Raw genomic sequence first — 24,731 nt, forward strand, 5'->3', positions numbered from 1 at the left:
ACAAATATTTTAGTTCATTAGGTTGCATTCCCTACTAATATAAAAAGAAATGTATATATTTCTTAAATATATATATACTAAATTTTTAAGGTATCAATTTTAAAATATGTCAATAATGTTAACATGTGAAATATGCTTTTATTAGGATCTTCAATTCAAATCCATATCCAGAGCTTTTAATGGTTCAAACTAGTAATATCTTGCAAGACTTCCAACTTTGAAATCCTGCCATAGATAGAATAGCATTTAAAGAAGAGTAAGAGTGCAATTAAAGCAATAGCACAAGAAAAAAACTATAATTATGTGTGTTCATGGACATTAGCTGACCTAACTTTGGCAATCATTTCTCTCTCTCTCTCTCTATATATATATCAAATCATTATGTTGTATATCTAAAATTATTACAATGTTATATGTCATTTATATCTCAGCTGAAAAAGTAAAATAAAGCAATAACAACCAAAAGAGGGCTAAAAGTCTTGTAAATTGAAATTTAGACAGGAAACTGCCAAAAAAAAGTGACAAAAATGTTTGCTTATAACACTGAAAGGAATTATTTTTGTAAGCTTTAGTTTATCCTGAATCAGAATAACTAGATATTTTCCATAATATTGTAGAAAAAGGGCTTAATTCCCTTTAAGGACCTTGGGATAAAAAAGAAACATTAAATTCTTTTAGTACTCTCATTCTCTGAAACTTGGTAAACCATCTGTCATTTGCTTTATGCTGAAAGTTACAGAAAGCTCTGCTTGAAATTTTTATAAATAAGGAAATTTATTATCTCATAAAACAAGAACAAGAGAAGTAGGCATTTCTACAGTGCTTAATACAGGAACTCAGTTTCTTTGAAGCCACAGTTTCATTTTTTTAAATGCAAATAACTTTAATTCAAGGCATATTGTTTTTCTTTTTTTTTTCTTTTTTTGTGAGGAAGATTCACCCTGAGCTAACATCTGTGCCAATCTTCTATTTTGTATGTGGGTCACCGCCACAGCATGGTCACCTAGTGGTGTAGGTCTGTGCCTAGGAACTGAATCCGGGCCGCTGAAGCAGAGCATGCTGAACTTAACCACTAGACCAGGAGGCCCACCCCTGCAGCCACAGTTTTAGATGTCACATGCATATGACAAATTTCAGGGCAAAAAAGTAGTATTCCCTCCCACACATACGTGTGTATCATCAAGAACAGCCTTTGGTGGAAACCTCCAAACAGATTTCCCAGTTTACCTTGTTAGTCAGAACTGTGTCACATGGAATTGTTATGGTTGCTTTGACCACATGTTTTTGGTGTTTTGACCAAATCAATTATGATTACCCACTGGAGCATAATTAAACCTGTTCTACTGCTTTAACTGACAAACATTTTCCTTCCTGATTTCTAGTTTGTGTTTATTTGTGGCATTTTAATTACTATACCTCAAGTCTGAGACATGCATATCCATAATTTCATTCTCACATAAACACAATCTTTTGACCTTGTCATTGTTTTAAATGAATGGTGGCCATATCAAGACCATATGATGCTATCCTGCTGGGCACAGATGATTAGACCCAGGTTGAACACATAAAACAGTGGAAATCCATGCATATTATTTGTTTAACCAACCAGATATTTCCCATATCAAAAATGTGAACTATGAGACACAAAGCTTGAATAAGGCTGGTGATTTGGGACATAAGTTTATTTGGAGCTGGGGCCAAAATTGGCACTGGGGCAAGCCAAGCCACATGCAATTCAAATTTATAGGCAATCAGAGACATAATCTTGCAAAAAAAAAAAGCTGCTAGCTTAAAAATTTTTAAATAGAACAGATGGGCAGAGAGAAGTACATTACGATCAAGAGAGCGAAAGAGACAGAGAGAAATTCGCACACTGACTTTTGCAGTTGCGATAATACCTCATTGCATTTGCTATGGTGGATTACATGAAATGCCCCTGGATCTTGAACTGGCATCCCTCTTTCTGGAACCTCTTTGAAAGTTCTGTTCATTAAAACCAGATGATCTCTGCCCTGGGAATTGGTCTCCCTGTCTTTTCCCTTTCAAATCGTCCAGGCACCAGTACCAAGCTAAGGTTTTGAATACTTAAATTTAGTGTTTTGTATGCACAACATGTTGCCTTTATCTTTAGAGATTAGAAGCAGAGAAAGCTAGCACTGGACAGGACCTTTCCTTCACTTGGCATCACTCCTTTCATTTTGCCAGAGAAGAAATCGACCCGTAGAACTAAAGTGATCCAATGTCAGTGAAAGATGACAGCGACATAGATAGAACCTATCAATCTATATTCCCAGCCTAGAATTGTTTGTGCTACCAACCATAGGATTATCTCATGTATATTTGAATTTTTCTGAAAAGCTAATGTGCACGGTACAATCTCTTATTTACAATCCATTGGCCAGCAGCAGCAGCCGCTGAGCAGGCGGATCACACACCCACTCTTTGCGATGCTGTGCCTTTGTCTGAGTCAATCAGTGAGTCGGACACCCCCCCGAGAGCTGCCATCCTGTTTGTGATGCTTCTGGCTGTCACTTCCAAGCCTCAGTTAGCTGACACTTTGCTTTCTATTGTGCTGCCTTTGAAACATTCCTTCTGCTGTTCTGTTCTGTCAGTTTCATGGGCGGCTGATTGCTGTACCTCAGCACACTGCACAGCTTCTGCTTTGGGATGTGTTCTCATTTCCGTTCCTCACATGACCAGACTAGGAAAGATGAAGCATATCAGTTGAACTGATCTTACCTTTTACATTCCTACGTGATCAGTTAGTGCTGAGGAACTTTATTATTTAAGATCTTTTGTTGAGATTTGGGTTTTAGTAAAGAGTGAGTAAAGTGTCCGAATATCTTTACTCTAGGTGAATATGAGTGTTTCCATAATGTAGAAGGCATTCCTATCAAATTCTGTCAGTTTTCCTTCTATCCATTTTTGCCTGCCAAATACGCAGACACGTGCAGGAACATAAGCACACACATACACAGAAATACACATACATACTCTCTCATGCAAAATCTGTGTCAAATGTGTTTTGAACAAAGGACAAAAGAATCAGTAGCCATCTAATTAATCTGTTCCCACTTCCAGGTTTGAGGGACATAGTGACTCTGTGATAAAAGAGATTTGAATGGGCATAATTTAATAAGTTAGGGTAAATCTTTTGTAAGTTATACATACACACCACTAACATACACACACATATACACACATAGATATATTTATCTTGCTATGGTTAGTCCGGTTAATCGTAGAGTATAGATACAGTACAGATACAGATATATCTATCCATATCCTAAGATTATATCTATCCTATATAGATATACTCTAGGATTACAGTATAGGATAGACATATCTACATCAATATCTATCTATCTATATATATCTCTCACAAATCATTTATGTTATAGGAGAAAATATGTGTTATGTACCTGATTTCATATTATAAAATAACAAGACAAAATTATAGATAACATAGAAATGTTAATACACTTACCCTGATTGTGTGTTCCAAGATACCTAAATAACACTTCTCAGGCATCACTAGCAAATTGCATCACTAATGCAGAGTTACTAAGAAACCAAATTGCAGTGGTGAGGATGAATTTTGCATGCTGCTATTTAACAGATGAAAGTATGGATGATTCATACTTAAATCACAGCAGATACATATTTAAAAATCTAGATATAGAGATTTTTCAGATGAAAACTCACTCCAGGATTAACCAAACTGACCACGGCAAAATAGTTGAAAATGATAAAACTAAACTAATGTCATCTATATCTGAAAAGAAATATAGAACCAATTGGAAACAGGTTCTGAACACCCAGAGACCAGAGCATCTCATCCTCAATGCCCCAACCCACTTGACTCTCCAGCATAATGAGGCCATGTTGGGCCAGAAAATAGATGGATTCTGAGCGAAGGTTTGTCCTACAATGGGTCCGTAGGATCTGTATACCTACTTGGTGGTCATTTCCTATGTCCATGAATGTATAATTGTGCCTCCTCACATAGGGTATCTGACCTGTAAGGTGAAGGGATATTTTGGTGAGGAAGGCTGAGTGCAAACTGCTGAAACACTTCCTCACCCTGTCCCCCAGGCAATTGCATGCCAACCCTAAGGACTTTAAGGAGCTAAAGGATGCAGGAGTGGTGATCCCTATCATGTCTTCAGTTAAGTCCCCAGTCTGCTGCCTACAAAAAATCCAGATGAATCCTGCAGGGTGACTGCAGACGACCACAGACTCAGCTAAACAGCAGCCCGATTGCAGCTGCTATCTCAGATGTGGTGTTGTTCTACGGTAGATTAGTCTGACCTCAGGTATTGCTATGTTGATTGGGCAAATGCTATTTTCTACTCAGATCAGATCAAACAGATCAGAAGCAGCTTGCATTCACATGGAATAGACAAGATGAGGCATTTATTGCTTTTTTTTCAAGATTCTGCTAACTTACTTTCAGTCTGCGAGAATATAGTCCTAAGGGACCTGGATTGCCTGGACATACAGCAGAATATCAATTTGATGTACTACATTGATAACTTTAGGCCAATGAGCAAGAAGGGGCTAGCAAGCTGGAAGAATTTGTAACACATATACATTCCAGAGAGTCGGAGATAAACCAACCCCACAAAGATTCAGCAGGCAGCCTAACACATCAGTGTAATTAGCTGTCCAATGTTAAGAGACTGCAAGGATGTCCCCACTAAATCAAAGGATAAACAATTGCATTTCACGTCTCGTACCACAATGAATGAGGCACAATGTCTGATAAAACTCTTAGAGTTTAAGAAGTAGCATATTCCACACCTCAGTGACGTGAAATGCTGCCACCTTTCAGTGAGTCCCAGGGAAGGAAAGAGCTCTGCAGCAGGTCCAGTCTTCCATTAAAGCAAGCATGCCACTTGAGCTATATGACCCAGAAGAGCTTATGATACTAGAAGTATCAGTAGTGATAAACTATGCCATATGGCACTCTCCAGTGGGAGAATTGTAGTGCAGGCATATGGGTTCTGGAGCAAGGCTGTGCCAAATGCAGCAAAGAATTACATATCTTTGAAAAACAATTCCTGGCATAATACTGGACCTTGGATCCCGTATTGTGTCTGATAATGGATATCATGCATCTGGAACTTTCTATCTGGTTTTGTTGGATTCACTAAGGCATAAAGACAGGTGAGTTCAGCACCAATCCATTGTGAGATGAAAGTAGTATATCCAAAATCAAGCATGACCCGGACAAGTTAGCAAAAGCAAGCTGCACGAGCAAGTGAACCAGACCCGCATGTCATCTACCACTCTTGTGTCAGTGCCCTCCCCTCAGCTCACACCGATTGCCACGGGGAGATCCATTATGATGAGCAGGCAGAAGATAAAAAGCCCACCCTTGGTTTATAGATGGGTCTAATTGATATGTGGATGCAAGCTGAAAATGGCAGCAGCCTCACTTGGGAAAGGCCTTGAAAGACAGTGAGGACTTAGAAAACGAACCTCCGCATGGGCAGAGCTTCAGGTCTGCCATCCACTTTGGCCTCTACCATGGAGGTTCTGATGTATACAGAGCTCCAGGTAGGGCTGAATGCCTTACTTATACAGAGGCTCGAAAGGAGAAAGATTGGAAAATTGTGGATAAGAAGGTTTGATGAACAGTTGTGGGGAGGGACCTATGGGAATAGATAAAAAGAGTGAAGATCTTTGTACCACATAGTGGCACTCACAGGCAACTATCAAGTAGTAAGTAAGATTTAGCCAGTCTATGCATTGGCCACATCGGCATGGCATGATGGGCACATGAATTTCAATTAATTCAGTGGTCACAGTGGAAGTAATGAAAGCTAAGCATGGGTCCAACTGCATAGGATTCCACTTACCAAGTCTCTCTTAGCTGTTGCTGCAAATGAATGTCCAATCTGCCAGCAAGAGAGACTAATGCTTTCAGCCTAAGTGGAACTACTCCTCAAGGAGACCAACCAGCCATTTAATGACATGTTGACTACATCAAGCCCATTTCAACCCTGAAAGAACAAAGACTTGCTCTAGCAGGAACAGATATAAATTGTGGGGGAGATTTTGCCAATCCTACCCACAAGACCTCGCCAGTACAACTATCCAAGCATGGATGAAGTGTTTAATTCTCCAGTATGGGATCTCTCACAGCAATAGTCAGATCAGAGGACCTTCTTTATAGCAGAGGAACAGTGGGAGTGGGTCCATGACCATGTGACCCAGTCATTGTATTACATATGCACCAACAGAAGCTATTAGCCAGGAAGAGCATTAGAAAGTACAGTTAGTCAGCTTAGAAACAGTATTCTGTGAGGATCCCACTTCAACCTCCAGGATACAGTATAGACATTGAATCGAAATCTTTATACAGTACCATGTAGGAAGAATATATACCTCTGGGAACAAAGGAGTAGAGACAGGAGAACAGGAGGGGCTCCACTAATTGTCATTATTCATGACCCACTGGGGATTTTGTACCTCCCATCCCTGCAACTCTAGGCTCTGCAAGGACTTCTAGACTAGGTCTAGAAGCCCTAGTCCCCAAAAGGTATACACTTCTGCCAAAGGGGAACAATGAGAAGTCTATTGAGCTATAAGCTATGGTTGACACTTGGGCGCTCTGGTTTTTTGTGTCCAGAGATCACCATGAAAGCAGGAGTAGTAATCTCAGCAGGAATAATTGACAGTAATCACCAGGAGGTGGTAGAGCTTCTGTCACACAGTAGGACCAGAGAGGAATATGTGTGGCATCAGGTGATCCACTTGACTGCCTATTGCTCCTCCCTTGCCCAATTGTAATGATAAATGAAAAAGGCCAGCAGCTACAACGTGAGAAGTTAATGGTAACCAAGGGTTCAGAGCCTTTGGGGATGGCCCAGATCATAATATCACCAAGCAAACCAACAAGACCTGCCTTGGTAGTCTATCTAAGGGTGAGGGGAATCCATAATGGATAGCTAAGGAAGAAGAAGATGACCATTAGATGGGGTCCTGAGAGCAACTACAGTAACAGGGGCTATGGTTCATACTGCTAACCTTCTTCTACTGTGCTTCCCTTAAAAAGAGAGGCCCTCTGGAATCCTGGACTAAGTCCTCCCCAAACATCTTTGAGGAAGTGGAGACAATCAGTCCAAGGGCTAGACTGTTGTGAACATGGAGACATACCACTGCTCAGATCCCACCTCAAGGAAAGACTTGAAGTTGCTCCAGCGCATGGATGTGTCAGTCCCTTCAGAGTTTGCCTTAGCTGCAGAGAGCTTGTAATCCAAGGTCATGATCCTCTTGGGGTGGCCTACCTCCAAAGACTGATCATAAAGGGGTTGCAAAGGCCTGGCCATTTCACTTACTGCAAGACATCAGCTGATTACAAGTAGTACATAGTTCAGAAGCCCCTGTGGAGTTAGCTGAGGGTATGTTGTACCTGCACCTGTTTGACTTCTCCCTCTGCCCAATGTTGTTTCCTCCATGTCCAACCATATTATGGAGGCCTTTATAATAAGACTTCCATTTCCAATGTCTGTTTTCCATGTTTCTAATGATATTCCTTAGAATTTCCTTTTTTTAAAAAATAATCATTTTGAGCCATCTACTCGGCATCATGGCTGCCCTCAGACCCCTTGTGAAGCCCAAGATCATCAAAAAGAGGACCAAGAAGTTCATTCAGCACCAGTCAGACCGATATGTCAAAATTAAGCGTAACTGGCAGAAACCCAGAGGCATTGACAATAGGGTGCGCAGAAGATTCAAGGGCCAGATCTTGATGCCCAACATTGGTTATGGGAGCAATAAGAAAACAAAGCACATGCTGCCCAGTGGCTTCCAGAAGTTCCTGGTCCACAATGTCAAGGAGCTTGAAGTGCTGCTGATGTGCAACAAATCATGCTGTGCTGAGACTGCTCACAACATCTCCTCCAAGAACCACAAAGCCATCGTGGAAAGAGCAGCCCAGCTGGCTATCAGAATCACCAATCCCAATGCCAGGCTGCGCAGCGAAGAAAACGAATAGACGACAGCTCGTGTGCGCATTATATTTGTGTTAATAAAACCATGAAACTCTGCAATCTGGAAATTAAAAAAATAATAATAATAATAATCATTTTATGTGCAAAATCCTGAGACTGTCAGTTAGTGAAAACCAAAAGCAGAATTTGAGTCCCTCTTTATTAGGCCAGAATTTAGGGCAAGATATAATCTGTGGCTTAACTAGGAAACCGAAAACAAAATAAGTTATCTTCTATTGAAAAAAATTTGACCATGCCATTCGATGGAATATTCCATTATTTTTCCTCACGAACTCAAGTTTTTATTTTAAAACTCAAGAAGTGAATACAGTAGCCCTCTGCTAGGAATTTTGATCCCCCAGGGGAATAGATTTCACTTGCAGTAAATTCAAGACATGATTCAAAGGTAGCTCAGGCGCAACTGCCTTCCTGGGAAAGCACAAGTCTCGTTTATTTACAATCTATCTGTTTTACTTCTGTGTGGCGATACTGATATCCAGGCATACCTCCTAGAGTTTTTCTGAAAGACAAATTTAAGGTCATTAGATTACCATTCCAGCTTTGCTTTTGGTTCTGGGTTGTTTACTTTCTTTTCATCTTGGTAAAAACAACAGCATTTCTGAAATGGCTGTAGCTAAGTCTCCAGTATCTGCTTTGCAGATACTGCATTTTTCTCAAGACCTTCCACCAGCAAAAGGATTATGACTCACTGAAGGCTCAGATGATAGTTAGCATTCTTTAGCAATAAATTATTTTTAAATTAAAATGTGTACATCTTTTTAGACATAATGCTTTTGCACCCTTAATAGACTATAGTATAGTGTAAACAACTTTTATATGCACTGGGAAATCTGAAAATTCGTGTGACTCACTTTATTGCCATATTCACTTTATTGCAGTGGTCTGGAACTGAACCCACAATATCTCCAAGCTATGCCTGTATATTTTTTGTGGTTAGTGCCGTCCAGTCAATTCTGACTCTTAGTGACCCTGTGTACAGCAAAGCAGAACTCTGCCTGGTCTTTTTGTGCCATCCTCTCACCTCCTGGTGTTAGATCAGACAATCTCTGCTGCTATTCAGTGTTTTCATGGCCAGTTTTTCAGGAGTGGGTGGCCATGTCTTTCTTCCTAGTCTATCTTATTCTGGAAGCTCCACTGAAACCTGTCCACCATGGGTGACCCTGCTGGTATTTGAAATACCAGTGGCATAGCTTTCAGCGTCACGGCAACATGCAGCCACCACAGTACGACAATCAATAGACCAATGGTGTGGTTCCCTGAGCAGGAAACGAACCTGGATCCTGGCAGTGAGAGCACTGAACCTTAACCACTAAACCACCAGTGCTGGCCAAAGTACATACGTGCTTTATACACAAATTAAGTATTTCCACAGGAGTTCTAAATTGATCGGTGATTCATTTATTCTGTTTCAACAGAATTAACTAAATACTTACTAGGTGTCAGACACTTGGCTAGGTGTTAGGGATGTAAATGAATAATATATGGTAATTTCCTTTTAGAAATTATTCTCTAGGAAAACATAATGTAAATGGTTCCTTAAATGAGCTTTATTCCTCTGCCATCATAATGTTAAATTCAGTTTATCAGTGTTATGGATTAAATTACGTCTTCCCAAAATTCATATGTCAAAGCCCTAATCCCCAAAATGACTGTATTTGGACACAGGGCCTTTAAAGAGCCAATTACGGTTAAATGAGCTCATAAGGCTGGAGCCCTAATCCAGGAGGTCTGGTGTCCCTATAAGAAGTGGAAGAGACACCAGCCACGCATGCACACGGAGAAAAAGGCCACATGATGACTGAGAGAAGGTGATCATCTCCTAGCCAAGGAAAGAGGCCTTAGAAGAAACCAAAACTGCCAGTACCTTGATCACGGACTTCCAGCCTTCAGAACTGTAAGAAAATAAATTTATGTTATTTAAGCCGCCCAGTCTATGCTATTTTGTTATGGCAGCCGTAGCAGACTAATACAGTCAGATATTCCTTTTTTGTCAATTGACTGGAAATTTACTCCAGTAATTTGCAACGATTTGTGGTCACTTTACCTCTAAGAGCATTCTCCTTTTAAAGCATTCAAAACAAAACCCCACGGGCTGGCCTGGTAGTATAGTGGTTAAGTTCACGTGCTCCACTTCACCAGCCTGGGGTTTGCAGTTTCGGATCCTGGACGCAGACCCAGCACCACTCGTCAAGCTACGCTGTGGCAGCGTCCTACATAAAATAGAGGAAGATTGGTGCAGATGTTAGCTCAGCGACAATCTTCCTCAAGCAAAAGGAGGAAGAGCAGCAAAAGGTGTTAGCTGAGGGCCAATCTTTCTCATATACAAAAAAATATAAATAAATAAATAAAACCCCTGCCCCCAATAATATTCTAATTGCGTCTTCCTTTTCTCCATCACTTCCCTCTCCAGCACAGGTCCAGAGCAGCACAGGACTCTATTGTACAGATCCCACGTCTCATTCTGATAACCTAACTGAACTATTTCTGAGAATTCTGACCTCTGCCTTTATCCTGAAATGGATTTCATGCAAAAAACACTAACAACAAAAGGAATAACAAAAAAAAAAAACAGATAAAAACTTCTTTTTTTATCCTAAATCTTCTTAAGGGAAGGACATAGTCTTCGTTCAGCCCTCCCTGAACTTGACATAACGCAGAGGAGAGAGCCCAAACTTCACAATAGGACAGCTCTGTTAAATCCTAGTTAGGTGAACTTAGGCAAATTGCCTAACTATCTGAGCCTCCCTATTTCCTCAGTCATGAAAATGGGGAAAATAACATCTACCTCTCGGGTGTCATGAGAATTAAATCAGATAATAAATAAAGCTCCTATATCATAGTAAGTAGTCAAAGAAACATCTGGTTATCGACTAAAACTCCGAGTAAAAATTGGATTTTTCCTCACCTCATAGACAGATGAAACTAAGGTATGACAAATGTGTCCCCTCACTGGTGTCCATTTATGATCACCTCCAGACCAGCTGTCCCTGGTTTCCTGTGCCTTGGCCCAATCCAGGAATGAACCTTTTTGATGTTCCAACAGCCCAGCTGAGAGCGTCAGATCTGTTCCTAAAGCAGTGGGGGTGGATTTGCAAAAGTACTGAATACGGAGCCAGAGGGAGGCCTCATTCTGAGTCCTGTTTCTACCACTTCCCGACACCATGTGTGTCAGTCAGTCCATTTCTATGAGCCTCCTCTACCTCACCTGTGAGTACAACCCAGGGCATGCGTGGGCGTTCAACAATTACGTGTTCAAGGTATGATTAGTATTAGACACTAGCTTTGTACCCTCTGCCAAGTAATTCATCCTCTCTAGGCCTATCTCTGCACCTATTAAATGAGGATAATCAACTTGATGATCTTGAAATTACTTTCTGCTATAGCATTTTATCATCACCTTAAAGGCTAGTTTGTGAATGCCATTTTTCCTTTGTAAATATAAGCTAGTGAATTTCATTAGTGGTTTATTTAGATTATACAAGGTTGCCTAGCAATTTCCTATTTTAAAAGATACATGTTGGGGTGCACAATTTTTATTTTTTACATATTTGATAGCAATTATTACTACTGATTTTTTTTGTCTTAGTATAGAGTACCTAACATAAAGAGAAAAAATCTTCAAATACATGTTTCTGTAGTAATTCAATAATAAAATTCAGTAAAGTCTTCTCTTTATTCTTTATATATTTCCCAGCTAGGAAAAAAATCTAAAATGCAATAAAATATCATTAATTGGACTCCAATTATTTCTGGTTTATCATTTAGAAATGTGTGGATATGATTTATTTTTAGGGGGAAAAGAAAACTACCAGACAAATTAAGAATATGAATATGGCAGTGCAGATATCGCTTCAAGATCTTGATTTCAATTCCTTTGGGCATATACCCAAAGTAGGATTGCTGGATTATATGGTAGTAGTTCTACTTTTAATTTTCTGAGGAACCTCCCTACTAGCTTTTGCCATAGTAGCTGCACCATGCTACATTCCCACCAACCGTGTATATGTGTTCCAATTTCTCCACATCCTCGCCAACATTTACTGTCTTTTGTTTTTTTTTTATAATAGCCATCCTAACAGACCTCTCATCATGGTTTTGATCTGCATGTTCATTGCAGCATTATTCACAATAGTCAAGCTATGGAAACAACCCAAGTGTCCATCAACAGATGAATGGATAAAGAAAATGAGATGCATACATGTAATGGAATATTATTCAGCCTTTAAAAAGAAGGAAATCCTGCTATTTGCCACAACACGGATCAGGAGGACGTCATGCTAAGTGAAATAAGCCAGTCACAGAAGGACAAATACTGAATGGTTCCACTTATATGTGGTATCTATAACAGTCAAATTCACAGAAGCAGAGAATAGAACAGCGGTTGCCCGGGACTAGAGGAAGGGGGAAACAGGGAATTGTTGCTTAATGGGTGTAAAGTTTCAGTTACGTAAGATGAATAAGTGCTAGAGATCTGCTGTGCAACATAGTACCTATAGTTAACGATATGGTTCATGTGAAGTGTTCTTACCGCAAACACACATACACTTAGGAACACAAAATTTTTGGAGGTGATGGATATGTTTAGTCCATTGACTGCGACAATGATCTCATGAGTGTACACACATGCCCAAATTCATCAAGATGTTTACATTAAGGGTGTGCAATTTTTTATGTATCAATTATACCTTAATAAAACTTTTAAAAAATTTTTTGAAGAATATATATATGCCAAGTTTAAGCTTCTGATAAGTAATGTACAATACATTGTTTTTAAGATTTATTTATTTTTATTTATTTATTTACTTTGAATTTTTTTTTTAAAAGATTGGCACCTGAGCTAACAACTGTTGCCAATCTTTTTTTTCTTTTTCTGCTTTTTCTCCCTAAATCCCCCCAGTACCTAGCTGTGTATTTTAGTTGTGGGTCCTTCTAGTTGTGACATGTGGGATGCAGCCTCAGCGTGGCTTGACAAGAGGTGCCATGTCTTCGCCCAGGATTGGAACCAGCAAAACCCCAGGGTGCTGAAGTGGAGTGTGCAAACTTAACCACCTGGCCACAGGGCCGGCCCCTAAGCAATTTATTTTTAAATAATAAAACTGCTACTTTTTTTCTTTAAGTTCTTACAAGGTTTTCTAGGGACTAGAACTAACTCTCCATCTTAGTCATCAGGGTTTCCAATTATAACTAGAAGGAATAAGACCAATTAGGAAAACTGACATAATATTTCTGTATCAAAAAGTAGCAACATCAAGAAATTAATAAATAACTCTGGTCATAGCTTATCATTCTTTAAAAATTACAAACAGTAAGAAAACATATTGAAAGTGGAAGGTAAAGTGGCCAGTGTGGACTTTCATTCCAAATCAACCACGATTATTTGTTTGCTAATGTGTACTATTATCTTAATCACAAGTAATCACAGTGGTTTTTTTCTCCAGTAAAATAAAAATTAGAATTCATGGTTTCGCTTGGTCTGTAAGAAGCAGACATGTATTCATTATCCAGTCTAACAAATACAAATATACACATACATACATGTACATATATATGTATATATAAAACACCACAACCTCCTAAGTCCCCTGTGGACCCCTGCCCCATTCCATCCTCTGTCTCTCTCCAGGAATAACAGCCGTCTTGATTTTGTGTTTATAATTTCCTTGATTTTTCAATGCAGTTTTATCATCTTTTATTACCTATGTATGCAATCACAAACAGCATTGTTTAATGGTCTGCTCTTAAGCTTTCTTTAAACAGAATCAACTGTGTGTATTTTTCTTCTCTCTTTCAATCAATAGCCCATTAATGAAATTCAAGTATGTTGATCCTGTAGATCAGGTTATTTCATCTTCTTGTTGCTCCATACTCTGTTATATGAATAGAAAAAATTTATGGATCTATTCTAGTATCATTAGACTATTGGCTTTTTCCATTTTTTGTTTCAGCGAATAGTGTCACTGTGAGCAGTCTTGTGCGTCAGGAATCTTGCTGAATCATAGGGAATGTGTCATCAACTTTAGCAGGTAATGTCAGTTTTCCAAAGGGACTGCAGGGATTTAAGCTCCCATGAGCAGTAGGGGAGGGGCGTCACTGCTCTACATCCTCAAAAACACTCTGTACTGTCAGACTCTCATTTTTGCCAAGCTGGTCAGTATAAGATTATAAATTAATATGGCTTTCCTTTGCATTTCACTACTTAGTAATGATATTAAAATCATTTTCACATGTTTATGGGCCATTCGTGCTTTCTTGCCTCTGAACTATCTATTTATACCTCTTAATCAGTTTACTGCTGGGTTGTTTATCTTATTAATGCATAGAAGTTTTTTATATATTTGAGACACCAATCATTTGTCAGTTGTGCATAAAGCAAATATCATCCACTTCAAGCTTGTCATTTTACTCCTTTTATGGGTCTCTTTTTTTCCTTCCCAAAGCGCCAGTACATAGTCGTATATCCTAGTTGTAAGTTGTTCTAGTTCTTCTTTGTGAGTCACCATCACAGCATGACAGCTGACAGACGGTGGGGGGTAAGGGTGGGGGTTAGCTTTAGGGAGTGCTTCCGCAACCAGGGAGCTGAAAGGGTGAGTGCCAAACTTTAACCACCAGGCCATCAGAGCTGGCTCTTATGGTGTGTTTTTTTATACAGGAACTCTTAGGCTCAATGAGCTCATTTATGAATCTTAGCCTTCATGGTTTGTACTTTTGTGCACTAAGAGTAATAGATTTTTCTTTTGCTATTCAATGCATAATAATTACTGTCATTATTCTTTTTTGGTGTTCAAAAAACCCCTTCCAGCTGGGTCTTGTGTCACTTTATATTACTCGATTTATGTTGGGGCCCTTTCTGGCACAAGATAGCTCAGTCTTTCTATCTACTCTTCTGTCTCAGGCTTAGAGTCAGACATGTCTCTAAGAAGTCCTGGTTCTTTTTCATGAGAAATTGGATTTAGAAACCAAGGTCTGGAGAATAGATGTACAAAATTCCACGAGGACGTCCTTTTAGGCTCCTTTTGTGAAGAAAAGGAACTATGAAATATATGTTTTAAAAAGCACGAGATCATATTAATATTTTCAACTCAAAATCAAAACCAGAGAGGGTTTTCTTTCTTATATTCTTTTAAATTCATACACTCTTTTACTGACAGTGAAAAATTCTATTTCCTAATAACATCAATACATCTGTTTTTCTTCTGTTCTATAATATACACAGAAAAGTCTCAAAAATATATTACCAACAAATCCGTAAGTTCCTCATAAGTAACATTTAAGATATTTTTGGCAGTCCTTTTGCCCTGAGAATGTATCCCACTAAGGATGTTGTCAGAGCAGTTTTTTCTCAAAAGTTGCCTTAAATAATCCTTTTCTCCACATGGTTAGGATATCAATGTGACATGCATGTACGTTTGTTTGTTCGTATTCTGTTTTAGGATGACTTTCACCCTCTTCTGATTCAACTTTATATTTTAATATGGAACACTCAAGAATGAAAATTGCTTAATGCTTGTTTTGGAAAGTACTAATTTGTTCCAACACCATTTATATATTTAAGCATAGCACAAATTTCATCTTTGCTTACGCACAGTATCAACAGAAAACCTCACCCAGCTCAACCAACTCGAGTAAGAATAAACAAAAGGCTTGCACACACACTTGGAACATTCACCAGCTACCTCAGCTCACCATATGCTCTGAGGCACCAATATCCACATCTGGTCTTACAGCTTTCCTGGGACCCTAGCTTCCTCTACTTCACAGTAACACACAAGGCGCAACCCTTCTGATGTCCACTTCTACCAGTGCTTTAGGTCTGTTTCATGGTATAGTGCCAAGTTTATTGTAATATTTATGCATTTCTTAACCATTAAACATGCATGTAACTGTGTTACCACTTTTATTAGGGTCCTACTTTTTTTTCCAACACGTCACTGATGAAGTTTTTGAGTGTTGTGCCACTAAACCCATGTTTCCCACAAGCTCTGTGGATTTTATTATGCAATTTTGCATTTTTGGAATGCAGATTTTGATTTTTTGGAATGCATATGTTTCATTTAATAGAACTAAAAAGAATTCAGGCTCTCATCTCTATCAATTTCCTGTAGCTAACATTTTTCAGCAGGTCCTGATTTAGATTCTGGTTTATCCTTCCTATGCTTCATTTTGAGAAATGAGCAGTTGTATATTAGAGGATAGATAGTAGATAGATCTTCTCCTTTCCCCTTCTTTCTTCCCAAGATCAGTAACATAAATTATACACTCTTGAATTTTTTCACTTAACAATATACATGAAAATCACTACGCATAGGTCATACAGATTTTTCTTTCTCTTTTTTCACAGCTGCACAGAATTCCATTGTGAGATTGCACCATAGTCCATTGAACCAGCCTCATATTGATGGATATTTGTGTTAGTAATCATTTGTTATTATAAATAATGCTGTGATCAGTAACTTTGTACATATTCCATTTTTAATTGTGGAGGTATATCTTCAAGGTAAATGCAGAGAAGTGTGACTTTTGTGGTTAGAGGTAAACATATGTCTATTCTTGTTGGTTATTCTTTTTGCATTAGCACCAGCAAAATATAAGAATGTCTGTTTCTCCACGACCTTGCCTTCAAAGTGGATTGTCAAGCCATTTTTGTTTGTCAATCTTACATATAAAGAATGATATCTGTGTAGTTTTAATTTGTATATTTTTTATTCTGAGTGAAGCTGAGGTGCTTTTCATATGTTTAAGGGTTATTTGTATATCTTTGCCAGTGATCAGCCAGTTCATGGACTTTGTCCATTTGTTAATTGGTTTTTACCAGTTGGTTAACCATTTATTAATTGGTTAATGGTCTTGTCCTTCTTGAATTTTAAGAATCCTTAGGATATTAAGGAGATTAGCCCTCTATCTGTGATTTAAGTTGTAAATTGCAAATATTTTCCCCATTTTGTGATCTGCTTTTTATTTTGCCTATGGCGTTGTTTTGATTTGTTTAGTTGTTGTCACTAACAAGTGCTTTTCTTATTTTATAAAGTTGAATTTATCAACTTTTTATTTTATTGCTTCTACATTTTGAGTCATAGCTTGAAAGGCACTCCACATATCTAGTTTATTACAGAATTTGCTTTTGTATATGGTGTGAGTTATTGATCAATTTTCACCTTTTCTTCAAATGGCTACCAGTTACATTAACACCATTTATATAAAAGTCTATTTTCCTGAGGGATTTGACATACTTCTTGTATCATAAACTGTCTATGAGTACCTCAGTTGACTTCCGCTTTTCTACTCTGTTCTACTAATTGTGTGTCCATTTACGTCCATTCAACACTTTTAATAATAGAGGCTTTTAGTGTGTTTTAATAACGGACCTTAGCTACTCTTGTATGTTTGATTTTCCATATAAACTTTAGAATAAATTTGCCTAACTCCAGGAAAAAATTAACTCTTTGGTTAAATATACACAGTCGTGCGTCACTTAACGACAGGGATACGTTCTAAGAAATGCGTCATTAAGCGAACATCATAGAGTTACTTACACAAACCTAGATGGTAATGCCTAATTCACACCTAGGTTATATGGTACTAATCTTATGGAACTACCGTTGTATACGTGGTCCCTCTGACCAAAATGTTGTTATCCAGTGCATGACTGTATACATAAAATCTTCATATATATCCATATATGGATATCTTTACATTTTTCAAATCTGCTTTTGTCTGTCATGTGTATTCTAAAGTACTCCTTGGGCAGGTTTTGCCACTTTGTTTATTCCTAAGTATTCTGTCCTTCTGTCATTATTGTGAATGCAATCTGCTCTTCCCCTATATATTTCAACTGCTTATTATTAATATATATGAACACTATCAAATTTGTATGTTAATTTCATATCTTGCTACTTTATTGTATTCTTTTATTGTTTGTATAAGCTTTACTGTTGATCCTGGGCCACCAAAGCAGTATCATGTCATTTACAAAGGTAGGTGCTTTCACATCTTCTGTTCCAATTCCTAAGCCTGTAAGTGTCATCTCTGGTCATTTTTACATTGATCAGTTCCTTCGATATAATGGCAAAGAGTAATGCAGAAAGCAGATATTCCTTCCTTGTTCCTGACTTTAGAAGAAGTGTCTTTAGTTTTTTCCCATGGACTTAGTTTTGAGATTGAGGCATATCATGTTAAGAAATTTCCATCAGTTCCTATAAATAGGTGTTACCATCAGTAATAGGGGTTGAATTTTGTTGAAGAGTTCCTTACCATCTGTGGAGGTAATCACGTGATTTTTCTTCTAAGATGTATTATCTGGATGAGCTGTATTCATGTAATTCTTAATATTGAATCAACTTTACAGTCCTGAAATAAACCAAACCTAGTTGTAATGCAATTTTTTTTGGTAAGGAAGATTCATTCTGAGCTAATATCTGTTGCTAATCTCCCTCTTTTTGCTTGAGAAAGATTGTCCCTGAGCTAACACCTGTGTCAATCTTCCTCTATTTGTATGTAGGATGCCTCCAAAGCATGTCTTGATGAGTGATGTGTAGATCTGCACCTGGGATCCAAACCCATGAACCCTGGGCCATCGAAGTAGAGAGCACAAACTTAACCACTATGCCACTAGGCCAGTCCCCCAATCTTCCTCTTTTTTTGCTTGAGGAAGATTAGCCCGGAGCTAAAAATCTGTGCCAATCTTCCTCTATTTTGAATGTGGGTCACCACCACAGCATGGCTTAATGAGTGGTGTAGGTCCATTCCTGGGATCCGAACTCATGAACCTGGGCCACTGAAGCATAATGCACTGGACTTAACCTCTATGCCACAGGGCTGGCCCTTGTGATGTAACTTTTTTAATATGCTGGTGGATTCTCTTTGCTAATTGTATTTATCAGGGTTCAACCAGAGAAGGAGATATGTGTATGCATATACATGCACATACATGCATATATATACCTATGCATACATATACATATAGAGAGATGAATGGATAGATAGATAGATTTATTACAAGGAATTGACTTAAGCAATTGTGGGGCTTGGCTAAGCAAGTCCAAAGGATATAGACTAGGCAGTCAGGAAGGAAAACTGTAAGCAGGCTGGCATGCTGGAACCTCATGGGCATGAGCTGTGTGGAGCCTCTGAGCTCAGGGAAGGCCTAATCTCTCTTTTAAAAGACTCCCCTGACTAGATCAGACCTATCCAGAAGAATCTCCCTTTATCTTAGCTTAAAGTCAGTTGAGTAGGGACTGAAATCACAGATGTAAATTCCTTTCATAGTAACGCTTACATTAGTCTTTGATTGAATAACTAGCAAATGCAGTTCAGTCTCACCAATCACAGGAAGTTTCATACTTTTGTTCTATTATATATACAAATAGCTTTGTTGTATGTTTATAGTCTTCTTTTTCCCTTGCTTAGGCTTCTAGTATCCTTTGCCTCCCAACTGCTCTATGTAGAGCAATCAATGAACGTCTTCTATTCTCCTCATTCTCTCATTTCTCCTTCCAATTTTTTAGTTATTTTATTTCTGTTTTGTCATAACCGTAACATTTGCATGCTATTTTGCACCCATATCCTTACCTTCCTTTTTTTTTCTTTCTTTTTTGTTTGTGAGGAAGATTGGCCCTGAGCTAACATCTGTGCCAATCTTCCTCTATTTTATGTGGGACTCTGCCACAGCATGGCCTGATGAGTGGTGCTAGGACCACGCCTGGGATCCGAACCTGCAAACCTCAGGCCACCAAAGCGGAGCATATGTATTTAACCACTACACCACAGGGCCAGCCCCTCCCCTATTTTTGTTTTAATCTTAGATCTACTATTAAATATATTTAGTTCTCCATGGCCGATTTTCCCAATCATTTCTTGGGTTGATGAAGTTTGTACTTTAATTGATTCCTCAGAAAAGGCTAATAAGTGCAACAATTCTTAAGTTGGGTTTACATGGTCAACAAAACTGATATTTCTTCTTGGTTATCCAGAGAATATTTTCTTTATATTTAAAGCTTGAAAGGTTTGCCAGTCTACATCTCAAAGTTGCCCTTCCAGGTCGATTTTCACAGGTATCTGTGGGCCTTTCTAATATGTAGATTTAGGTCTTGTTTGACTTCTAGAAACGGTCCTTGGTCTATGGCTTTAAACATTAGTTTGCTTTGCTTCTTGAGGGACTCCATTTGTAAATATTTATTATCTTCTTCATTAGTCCTCCAGATTTATCATTTTATCATTAGTGATTTTATCTTTTCCTTTATTTTGTTTTTGTTCTTAGCTATTATTTTCTGTTTTGAGGATGATTAGCCCTGAGCTAACATCTGTGCCCATCTTCCTCTATTTCATATGTGGGATGCCTGCCATAGCATGGCATGATAAGCAGTGCATAGGTCTACTCCCGGGATCTGAACCAGTGAACCCCGGGCCTCCAAAGTGAAGCACGTGAACTTAAACACTATGCCGCTAGGCCAGCCCCAGTTCTTAGCTATTTTAATTCTCTCTTCAATGACCTTTATTGTACTTACAGTCAAATAAATTCTGCCTTTGTCACCTTGTATTTTGGTATTCACTTCTGAAATTGTTTTATTTTTTCTTTTCTTTTTATTTCAGTTGTGTTTACTCTTATGCTTTTTTCATTTTTATTCTAAGTCTTTCAATACCTGCAATTGTGTGTTTTAAGAATATTTAATTCCTCTTGGAATAGCATATTACAGCTTCATCTGTGTTTTAGTCGATTTTCTGGGCAGGATTTTTATCAGCTGAGAAGACTCTTTTTACCATGAAACAGTTTTTTTTTTTTCCAAAGATTTTATTTTTTCCCTTTTTCTCCCCAAAGCCCCCCAGTACATAGTTGTATATTCTTCGTTGTGGGTCTTTCTAGTTGTGGCATATGGGACGCTGCCTCAGCGTGGCTCGATGAGCAGTGCCACGTCCACGCCCAGGATCCGAACCAACGAAACACTGGGCTGCCTGCAGCAGAGCGCGCGAACTCAACCACTCCGCCACGGGGTCAGCCCCTTACCATGAAACAGTTTTAAATGAATCAGTATTTATTCCGATACTTTCATAATGCTCTAAAATTTATATAAAAGATTTTTTTTTTATTTCTGGCATGTTAAGGTTATTCTCGTTGTAATTGAGAACTAATTATAATTTACCCACAAAAGAGTTCCTTTTCCCTCCGTATTTATTTTTATCATTAAAAATAGTTAAAATTAAAATAAATTATATCCTCTCTGGGCCTTATTTGTAAATGTCACATAGGAGAAATTTTGTTTTCTTTCTTTTTTTTAATTTTTATTTTTTTCAGATGTACATCATATTTCAAATTCTGTATACCTTACATCCTCTTCGCCACCCAAACACTAATTATAGTGTATCCCTTCACATGTGACCCTAATCACCCCTTTTGCCCTCCCCCTCCCCCCTTCCCCAATGGTAACCACCAGTCCAATCTCCAGCGCTACGTGTTTTTTTTTGTTGTTGTTTTTATCTTCTACTTATGAGTCAGATCATATGGTATTTGACTTTCTCCCTCTTATTTCACTCAGCATAATACTCTCAAGGTCCATCCATGTTGTCACAAATGGCCGGATTTCATCATTTCTTATGGCTGAGTAGTAGTCCATCGTGTATAAATACATCTTCTTTATCCATTCGTCCCTTGATGGGCACCTAGGTTGCTTCCAAGTCTTGGCTATTGTGTATAATGCTGCAATGAACATGGGGGTGCAAGTATCTTTACGCCTTTGTGTTTTCAAGTTCTTTGGATAAATACCCAGCAGTAGAATAGCTAGATCATATGGTAGATCTATCCTTAATTTTCTGAGGATACTCCAAACTGCTTTCCATAGTGGCTGCACCAGTTTGCACTGCCATCAGCAGTGAACAAGGGTTCCCTTCTCTCCACACCCTCTCCAACATTTGTTGTTTCCTGTCTTGTTAATTATAACCATTCTGACCCGAGTGAGGTGATACCTCATTGTAGTTTTGATTTGCATTTCCCTGGTAGCTAATGATGTTGAGCATCTTTTCATATGCCTGTTGGCCATCCGTATATCTTCTTTGGAGAAATCTCTGTTCAGATCTTTTGCCTATTTTCTAACTGGATTGTTGGTTTTTTTGTTGTTGAGCTGTATTAGTTCTTTGTATATTTTGGATATTAACCCCTTATCTGATATGTGGTTTGCAAATATCTTCTCCCAATTGTTAGGTTGTCTTTTCGTTTTGTTGATTGTTTCCTTAGCTGTGCAGAAGCTTTTTAGTTTGATGTAGTCCCATTTGTTCATTTTTTCTTTTGTTTCCCTTGCCCGGTCAGACATGGCACTTGAAAATATGCTCCTCAGACCAATGTCATAGAGCGTACTGCCTATGTTTTCTTATAGAAATCTCATGGTTTCGAGTCTTACATTCAAGTCTACAAAGCCATAGTAACCAAAACAGCATGGTACTGGCACAAAAACAGACACACTGATCAATGGAACAAAATTGAGAGCCCAGAAGTAAACCCACACGTTTATGGACAGCTAATATTCAACAAGAGAGCCAAGAGCATACGATGGAGAAAGGAGAGTCTCTTCAATAAATGGTGTTGGGAAAACTGGACAGCCACATGCAAAAGAATGAAAGTAGACCGTTCCCTTACACCATGCACAAAAATCAACTCAAAATGGATTAAAGACTTGAATGTTTTATTTCTTAATGAACAATCTTCTATGCGTATCTTTAGATTCTTTCAATTTTTTAAATTATGTATAATTAGAAAATAATGGAGAGATCTAACACATTTCCATTTACGTTGTTGGGTTTCTATTTTTTTTATCTTAATATGAGTCTAATATGGCTATTTGTTTAAGTTGATAACGACCTATTCCTTTGGGCTTTTATACTCTTTAATTAAAATTAAAATCAAAGCTGAATCACTTTCACCTCCAAATTGAGTTTTTATCTCATCCTAAAGAATTGTCTGGAAACCATTATGCTTCGAATATAATTACTCTTAAAGGAATAATATTCTGATAGTCAATTATGATTACGAGTCTTGAAGTAACTGTGCTAATGAAACTTCCAGCTCTTTTCAAAAGCATAAAATTTTCTAAGAGATTAGTTTGAATTTTTTTCTTTTAATTATTTCTATTTATGACTACAGGGCTGGCTAAAGGATTGGCAGGATATAAAAGAAATTTTTTATTTTAAAAGTAAATCAAAATAAGGCGCTCTTTCTTATTGACCTGAGCTTTGAAACAAAATAAGCAACTATCTGGTAATTACCAAAAGAAGAACAGGGGACAAATAACAATTCTTGAAATCAAGATTTTTTTGAAGTATTTGATTAATGAAGATTCTTTTAAACAGAGTAAAATAAAGAATAGATGCAGCTTTCATGAGTATTTCACACATATATATAAATATATATATGTATATGTATATCTCATCAGTAGACAAGATGAGACGTATTTGTATATATACATACAAATAGATGTGTGTGTATTGATATATATATAAAAGTCTGAACAGGGTACAGTGGAGAGAATATCTTCTCTTCAAGAAAATAGTGCTGTAAACTCATTAATATGAATGCTGCCCTAATATACTTTGGTTTTCCTATTTTCAATCCTTATTTTAGAGGGTTTCGTAGATAAGGATGAGTGATCACTCATTAATTTCAGCAAACAGAACTATAATAGACATTGCTCACTGACCTTAAACTAGTAAGTCGTTTTAGCACCACCCTGCAATCTACATCATTAAAATATCTGAAGAATAACTAATCCCATACACTGATAGTTGATAACCACAAATTTTAGAATAGTGTAAAAAGTGTAAATTAGTGTAAAATAGTATAAATATGAATGAAAGGAAAAGTATGAAATCAGATAAGAATAATTTTCAATGGAGGAAATTTTGAAACTCTAAAATGAGCTTTTACAAATTTTTTAGAAGGGGTGTTTATATCTTAAATTTCATTAGTTTAATTGATGTCCACTTAAAAAATGTATTTAAAAAGAGAAGTTTTAAATTATTCTAGATGTCCTTATGTAAGAAATCTGAAGCCCATTTCAAGAAAATTACATATATAATCTATTTCAGTCATCTTTATCCAAAAGAAATTCATATGATCCGGATATAATAAAATTATTGAAAATATCCTTTGTTATAGTTGCTTGCAGGTTGTATATTTTAGTGCTTTTGAGGAGTCAAAAATAGGAAATCTGAACATTTGGAGGACATTAGCTATATTAAGTACCTCATTATCTCTCGGTCTTCAAAATGGTGATTAGTTAACGCTGTTGTTTCCATAAATATCTTTTTTAGTAATAAACTTGTCATTTCAATTTTTTATTTGATTATTCTTTTCTATTATCTATATTTTTACATCAATTATTTCAATATTTTATATCTTTAAAAAGATTTTGTTTTAATTGATTTATCCTAGTAGTTACTGTATTATTTACTTCGTTCTTCATGTATAAATGCAAATTGTGTTATTTTCAGATAATCTTCCTGGTGTCAAGCCAATTCTTTACTTTCTAACAGAAAAAAAAGAAAGAAAAGCAAGAATAAGAGGAAAATGAAACCCGACTTCCTCGAAGTTGGTGGTGTTCAGTCACATTGATTCATATCTTACCCTCTACAAATCGTCCAGTCCTTAAGTAATCACTTTTGGTGATTTCTATATCTATGCTAATAATCTATCTTGCACCTTGGTCTCTTGGGTTTCTGACCTTTTTCATC

At 37.6% G+C, this 24,731-nt stretch overlaps 1 protein-coding gene across 1 annotated transcript; it reads left to right on the plus strand.

Moving 5' to 3' along the window:
- Window positions 1–7,587: 7,587 nt before the first annotated feature.
- LOC124237481 (60S ribosomal protein L32-like) lies at window positions 7,588–8,040 on the plus strand. The gene has a single exon (XM_046657153.1). The coding sequence runs from the start codon at window positions 7,598–7,600 to the stop codon at window positions 8,003–8,005; it is 408 nt and encodes a 135-aa protein (XP_046513109.1). The 5' UTR covers window positions 7,588–7,597; the 3' UTR covers window positions 8,006–8,040.
- Window positions 8,041–24,731: the final 16,691 nt, after the last annotated feature.

Source organism: Equus quagga, chromosome 3 (assembly GCF_021613505.1).
Source record: "Equus quagga isolate Etosha38 chromosome 3, UCLA_HA_Equagga_1.0, whole genome shotgun sequence".
In the NCBI taxonomy this organism is placed as follows: domain Eukaryota; kingdom Metazoa; phylum Chordata; class Mammalia; order Perissodactyla; family Equidae; genus Equus; species Equus quagga.

Coding starts and splice junctions, on each gene's coding strand:
- LOC124237481 (XM_046657153.1), top strand. CDS start 7,598: ATGGCTGCCCTCAGACCCCTTGTGAAGCCCAAGATCATCAAAAAGAGG.